Here is a 7,318-nt window from a genome sequence, read left to right as displayed (position 1 = left end):
TGGGTGTGTGATGGGAGGGTGGGTGTGATTGTGGAGGGGGTGTGTGATTGTGGAGGGTGGGTGTGATTGTGAAGGGTGGGTGTGTGATGGGAGGGTGGGTGTGTGATTATGGAGGGTGGGTGTGTGATGGGAGGGGGGGTGGTTGGAGGGGGTGTGTGATGGGAGGGTGGGTGGTTGGAGGGGGTGTGTGATTGGGAGGGTGGGTGTGATTGGAGAGGGTGTGTGTGATTGGGAGGGTGTGATAGGAGGGGGTGGGTGTGATTGGGAGGGGGGTGAGTTTGGGAGACGTGCCGACGGAGATGAAAGGAGTGCAGCCTGGGCTGGAGCTGCACTGACAGAGGCAGGCTGGGAGGCTGTGTGTGTCCCTCAAACCAGAATAACCCTGTTAAGGGCTTGCTTGGAACAGCAGGACAGTACCTTCAGTGGAGATGAAAAAAGGACAAAAAACAGCACTTTATCCAGGCTTCAGTACCCTTCAGTGGGTTAAGACAAGGTTCCTTCCTATTTAAAAAACAAAATCTTCCTATTTAAAAAACAAAACGAGCTTGTCAGGTTTATCCTTTATTTTTGTACTTGAAAGTATTCTTACATGGTAGATTTTAGAGATTGTAAACTGACACTGTATAATGAAATACGCCTTTCTTGAATGTAAATCCTCATCTACACATGGAGTGTTGAACCTTGTGGGGCACCGTAGGACAAACGCCACACGTGATCCATGGACTTCCGCCTACAGGAAGGCAAGAGTTTAGCTGACGTTTATTACCTTGAAATAAACACATGGCTGTTTAAGTCTGAAATACCTGCTCGAGAAAAGAGGAAGCCGTGAAAGACAAATTGGCGACCACAGAAAGGCGAGTTACCCCAGGTAATGAAACACGGTGCTGTTTCGAGTCTTTATTATGTTTTATAGCGAAGAAGGTAAACTCGCAGGAGGAAGGTCAGACCTGCATGGGTCTGATCGGTGCTTTTAAAAGCACATCATCGGCGCAGGAAACGGTGCTGTGCCCCACATTACACACTATAACGTCATGCTGTACACTTTTAAATCTTTCTTATGTATATTCTCAAAACATTGGCTTAAGACGAGCAGGCGATACACCTGGAAACAACAGTAATAATGTGGCGATAGACCCCATCGTTTCTCCGGATATACCCGATGGAGGTTGCATTATGTAAGGCGAAACAACTTCTAGAGTAAATATTGCATTTCTGTCAGTCACTTGTAAGCAGCATTCTCATAGCATCGACCCTGGTACTTTACGGAGCAAATGACAGTGTTTCTCTTTTATTTTACACACACACACACTAGCTACACACGGCTCAATAGAAGCTTGTTATGTATGACTGTTCTCATCTGTAGTTTCTTTTAAGCACAGCAGGGATGAAAATAAGACATAGCAGTTTGATCCGTTCCTGGTTTTATGATGTCCGTTCCCTGTTTTTCAATAACACACCTGAGCGTGTTTCCTGTACACACTGTGGCTAATCAAGCTGCTAGTAAAACCTGGACTGGGTGTCACTGCTGTGCAGTAGGAGTCTGATTACCATGCCTGCACAGTGATAGATTGTGTTATGTTCAGGGGTGTGTGATCTGAATTAGACCCAAGGTTTACATTGAAATGTTTCCATTGTTTCTGCAGGTTTCCTAAGGGAGGGCTCATGGCTTGCTTGGGCGGGTTGAGGTCTGTGATGTCACTGTCCCACTGGGGTATGTGTATAAAACCTTCTCGCTGTATTGATCTCTCTCGCTCGCTCACTCCCACACTCTCTCTCGCTCGCTCACTCCCACACTCTCTCGCTGTCTCTCTCTCTTGCTCGCTCTCTCACTCTCTCACTCTCTCTCTCTCTCTCTCTCTCTCTCTCTCTCTCTCTCTCTCTAGGAGGCTGCGTGCGGCCGCTGGTGTCTCCACTGCTCAGAGCTGCTGTGGGGTCACTGGCAGGTCAGGGTTCAGCTCGGTGGGGTCAGCTCTGTGGCATGGCCACCCTGAATCAGATGCACCGACAGGGCAAGCCACGGCCGGTGCCCCCCGGAGCGAGCCCCACGTCTGGGCGGCCGCAGCTCAAGGGTGTGGTCCTGAAGACCATGATCCGCAAGCCCAAGAAACCCAACTCCGCCAACCGCAAGTGCGCCCGCGTGCGGCTCAGCAACGGCAGGGAGGCGGTGTGCTTCATCCCCGGGGAGGGGCACAACCTGCAGGAGCACAACATGGTGCTGGTGGAGGGGGGCCGCACTCAGGACCTGCCCGGGGTCAAGCTCAAGATCGTCCGCGGGAAGTACGACTGCGCGCACGTGCAGAGCAAGAAGTAGCAGCTGCACTGCTGCCAGGCTGACAAGCAAACAAGCCCAGTGTTGCTGCCTCTGTATTTCCCTGTGTGACGGTGAGTTAGTGAGGGGTCCTGACACAGGGACATGTTTACTGTACACATGGTCAGACTGGGAATTCACTGAGTTTGTGGAATAAAGAGGGGAGCTGTGTGTATAGAAAAGTACATATGTGACACGAGCCCCTTTTATTTTCATAGGTATTTGACCCGTTACTGTCCAGGATGCATAAAGGGTGTGATCAGCCTTCACTGAGTATTTCTAAACAGGGACAGATCGATCCACCGGTCAGTCGAGTCCAGTAACTGATTGTCCTGTTTAACAGAATATTTCCATTTGCAGCTCTGCATCTGTGCTGCTTGTTTTCTTTATCAGTGCGCAGATTACTTTTCACACAGTTTCACTTTCTTCTTGATTGATACGCTGCTATGGATTTCTTCTTTTAATTTAAATTCAAGCAGAGTTATGGATTCTTGTTGTTAGTTTAACATACTGAGGCATGTAATAAAATAAATCATTGAATTTCAGACCGTGTGAAAGTGTGCTTCCATGTGTAGCTAACAAGCACTGTGTTGAAGTATTGATCTGTGCATCTCCTGATCTGGAGGGATTATTCCTTGCTTTAATCGGTTACAGTGTATTTTAGAACTAGAGTAAAATAAAAAGGAAGTTAGTACCAGTATTCACACTGACAAACACTCACACTGACACACACGCTAACACACACTCACACTGACACACACGCTAACACACACTCACACTGACACATTGTCCAACACGCAGACTCACACAGACACTGCACTTAGCTGTGAACACTAGAACTATTGTTTTAGTATTGATAATATTTTTCAAAAGTCAGTTTCAAAATAAGCAAAGAAAACAGAAGAAGGAACTCGAGCGGAACCTGCCTGGCCGCAGTGCTTGGAGTCGTTTGCACTGTGGGTCTCTGACGATGCTGCCGCTGTGTGGTGAGGATGTGGTCACATCTATTTCAGAGCACCACTGTTCTGTCTGGGATCCCTTTGGAAAATACTACACTGTACTAAGGAGCTGGAGGCTGTGCAGCAATGAGCTTGCAGGGTTGCATTGAATGACTGGAATTGGGATTCTACTCATGATAACCTTCTTAGTCACTCCTCTGTTTAACCACTAAGTGGCACAAGGTCCTATTTTATACTTGCCCACTTATATAAGGTTTGCATGTAACCTTTTATAGCGATTTAAACACTATCCAAAATACCAAACGGTAACTAATAATGTCATTTGTTTTTCTAGAACACAGTAATGTCTTTTTTTTAAAACTCTAAATGTATTAATTGCTAACTGAATGGCATTTCTGTGGGGGTCGTGGCTACCAGAGTTTATTTACTGTACCTCGACAAAGATGTGAGATGCCTGTTCACAAGTGAGGGCAAATTCACTGCATGACAGTGTGCAAATTCACTGCATGCTGTGCTGTTTTCCTTGGAAGATTTAGTTCAAATCTAAAAAAATGATTTTATTTGAAAAAAAAAAAAAAAAATTAAAAAATAAATTAAATTAACTTATTACCTCGTTACGCCACTGGAGGGAGTATTTGTCATTCTCCACATGAAAAGTAATTGCATGCAATATAATTACATGCAAGTTATTAACGAGAATTACAGAACTTGTGTAAAGTCGCTTTTTATGACCCTCCATAAGTAACTGGGAGGTTACATTACTTCATGTTATTCACAAGAAGAGCTTTTAAGTACATTAGCTATTTGTAGACCAGTATAGTTAGATACGTTTTGTTGAAAGTTTGATGTTATTGGTTATCTTTGATGTATAGCAGCTGTTTATGAATATATGTTTTGTTCTTTAATATTTCTGTATTCAATAAACTGCTGCTATTAAATGAACTTTCCTTATGTCACAGTCCTCAATCTCTTCAAACTTAACTAATATTTCAGACTGGAAACTATTCAATTGTTCCGACAAGGTCAATTTACAGCACAGCGCGGTGCCTCCCTCTGCAGGAGGCTTCAGTTACTCAGAATGGTTACCATTCAGAAAGCACAGACACTATCGAGTGCACGCAGGGCGCTGCCAGCAAGCTGCTTTCCAAAGGAGTGCATCACGACATGGTGCCAGCGCTGCCTTCCAAAAAACAGAAACTTTAAATAAACTTCAAGTGAATAGAAACGAATGTTGAACTGGGGAACACATTAGGAGAAACACTCCATCGAATAAAGCACAACATTGCCATTTCTAAACATTAACACAATCTGGGCATGCTTATGAAAATACACACTTATTTTATAAGCATGCATACCATTGCCGTCTAGTCAGTTCTAAACAATAACATCAATTTCAGAATAAAAAAGAATCATTACAATTAAATCGCATTGCAGGGTCAGCCTCACAAAGCCACGAACACGCAGGCCACGTGCACAGGCGGTACGGGTTTCCTTTTCCCTGAACACGCGCATTCCTCTCCGTTCTCAACACGGCTGTGGAGAGGCAGCGCGTGTTAAAAGCGGAACGTTAACGAGCGTGCTGTTTTTCGTTTCGGGCACCATTAACATTGCAACCCGGGGCCGTGAAACTGTTTCCGTTTATCCGCCATGTTGGCTCCTAATGCCTTTCGGTTTATGTATAAGAGGTTCTGTAGCGGAGCCGCAATGGCGTCAGTTTCGTATCCTCCTGCTTCTCCTCTGCGGTGCCCCCGGGAGCGTCCTCTCGGTGAAGATGGCTGCAGCGCGTGTGTGCAGGAGGTGGTGCTCGACCGCGGCGCGAGCTGCCGGTGATACTGGACTAACGGCAGCCGCTCGAGCCGGCGCGGAGAGCCAGCGGGTGACTGCGGGAAAAGGGTCGCGGTGGGAGAGGCTGCGGGACGGCAGAATGGGTAAGACTGAGCCCCGGTACCTCACAAACACAGCGGAGATAATAAATCATATCGTTACCGTGTTACACTGTACTCCGTCCCCGTTCATTCAGTGACCGCTGACTGACATTATTAGCAGTAAGAGTGAAGAAGTACTAGACTTCATAGCTGTCTAAATGTAGGGATGGGAATAAGACTAAACGCACCAGAGCTTGTTACCTGACACTGGCTAATCAAGCTCCTAGTCAAACCAAAAATGCTATGCAATAGGAGTCCTACTCCCATCCCTGAAATTAAAGCGTGTGCAAATGGACAAGACTTGCCATGCATTTTCTAGACACCATGTCACATCTTCTCATATTTTTACTCAGTCGTTTTATAATCATTTTAAACAGTTACACATGCAGGTATGGCACCCTCGTTTTCTTAATCTGTGTCCTCCCTGCAATACATATAGGAGGCCAGGTCTGTGCCAGTGGTGTGTTGCTAAACTCGGACACGTGCACATTACATATTTACAGGACTGCCCTCAAACGTTGTCTGTATATGATTCAGCCTCTTTGTAGAGATCACATCTTTACATGGTTGGTTTATTCTCACTTGGCTGTTTTTGGTCTTGTTTTTTTTCTTCTCATTAATCCTATCATGCTGTATTCATTTAAATATATGGATTGCTGAGTAAAGTGAAGGAGTGGCCGGATCCCGCAGTTTACTGTCAACACCGCTAACCCGTAAACAAACCAACAACAAATCGCTGTGAACGTGATCGTTGTTGCCTCCTAATGCATTCCGAGCCATGGCTATTCTATTCATTGCTCCTGGGCATTTAAAAATATACCTAAACCATGTTCTGAAACCCAGTCCTGTCCTCTCTCCCCTGTGCAGGCCTGTGGTGGAAGGGCCTGCTCCGCGATTACAAAGAGGCCTGCCGCGACGTGTTCGCCGGAGCCAGGGAGCGTCCTGGAAAGGCTGCCCTGTACCTGTCTCTGCTGGGCGGGGCCGGAGCCTGCTGCCACTGGAACCCGAGCGAAGCCTCCTTCGAGAGCAGCTTGCTGGAGGCCTCCAATACGCTGCTGCTGCTGTCACCGTGGATACGCAGTGGGGACTCTGACGGGCATGTGCAGGGGCTGACCAAGCTGAGGAACCAGGGGCGCCTGCGCTACCAGAGCCTGGGCTTGCTGTCGCTGGTGTACGAGGCTCCCTTCCACCCTGACAGCAGCCTGTACGAGGCTCGCTGCCAGTCCCTGCGCCCACGCTGGCTGCACTTCCCCAGCAGGGTGCTGGACCTGGGCTTCTGCTGCCGCTGGTGGATCCTGGAGAGGAAGATGAGGGACTTCGACATCAATGAGCAGGAGTTCAGGAACCTGCCCCCCCACCTGAGGACCATCTCCCCCAAGCAGCTGCGCTCCCAGGAGAACGAGAGGCTGTACGAGGAGAAGTACAGGCCTGTGTCGCTGAGTGAGGAGGAGATTGCCAGGGCTGAGAGCGAGGAGAGTGCTATCTCTCCTCCCTCCACCAGGGGCAGTAACCCTGAGATGCAAGCTGCATCTCCCTTAGTGTGAGGGGACTGAGGGAAGCAGAGATCTCCTCTCTCCAGAAGGGCCAGGTAGTTCTGCTCTCAGACAATGGGGTTGGCAGATGGGACAAGTTGAAACTTGGAAGGTAAAACTCTTAAGAAACTTTAAAACCAAGTTGACAAATGTTGAAGCATTGAAGGCACTCGTTGAAAACTGTCTGCTTGGCTTACTTTCTTAAATGTATACCTGCATTTTTTTTGAAGTTTCAGTACAAATCGAAACTTGAAAAATGCAGGCCTGGAAATAACTCTTATTGCATAGCAGTTCAATCCATTCCTGGTTTTACTATGAGTTTCGTAAGACTCACCTGAGCTTGTTATCTGTACACTGTGGCTAATCAAGCTTGTAGTAAAACCTGGAATGGATGAAACAGTTATGCAATAGGAGTTTAATTTCCATCCCTGAAATGCATTCTGTTCAGTCTGGTATTTGTAACAGATTTTTAATAATTAAATTATAGAGCTTTAAAACCAATCATAATATTTGTTCTGGTTTCTGAATCAAGCCTGCAGAAAAGGCCGTGCTCCCTGCACTGGACAGGGAACAGCTTCATGTTTGGCTTATTGC

The 7,318-nt window shown here is 46.9% G+C and overlaps 2 protein-coding genes across 2 annotated transcripts; both read left to right on the top strand.

Moving 5' to 3' along the window:
- The first annotated feature begins 628 nt into the window (after positions 1-628).
- On the top strand, positions 629-2,853 carry LOC117424314 (small ribosomal subunit protein uS12m-like). The gene is made up of 3 exons (XM_034040546.3): positions 629-868; positions 1,644-1,711; positions 1,884-2,853. Exons 2-3 carry the CDS (start codon positions 1,663-1,665, stop codon positions 2,309-2,311), a joined length of 477 nt encoding a protein of 158 aa, XP_033896437.1. The 5' UTR covers positions 629-868; positions 1,644-1,662; the 3' UTR covers positions 2,312-2,853.
- A 2,076-nt stretch (positions 2,854-4,929) lies between these two features.
- Positions 4,930-7,225, top strand: LOC131702080 (mitochondrial import inner membrane translocase subunit Tim29-like). Its single transcript, XM_059003791.1, has 2 exons — positions 4,930-5,195; positions 6,060-7,225. Exons 1-2 carry the CDS (start codon positions 5,039-5,041, stop codon positions 6,734-6,736), a joined length of 834 nt encoding a protein of 277 aa, XP_058859774.1. The 5' UTR covers positions 4,930-5,038; the 3' UTR covers positions 6,737-7,225.
- The last annotated feature ends 93 nt before the right edge of the window (positions 7,226-7,318 follow it).

The sequence above is a fragment of the Acipenser ruthenus genome, chromosome 29, assembly GCF_902713425.1.
Source record: "Acipenser ruthenus chromosome 29, fAciRut3.2 maternal haplotype, whole genome shotgun sequence".
Lineage (NCBI taxonomy): Eukaryota > Metazoa > Chordata > Actinopteri > Acipenseriformes > Acipenseridae > Acipenser > Acipenser ruthenus.
Note: the sequence above shows the minus strand (reverse complement) of the source record. Positions and strands in the feature narration are given on the sequence as shown.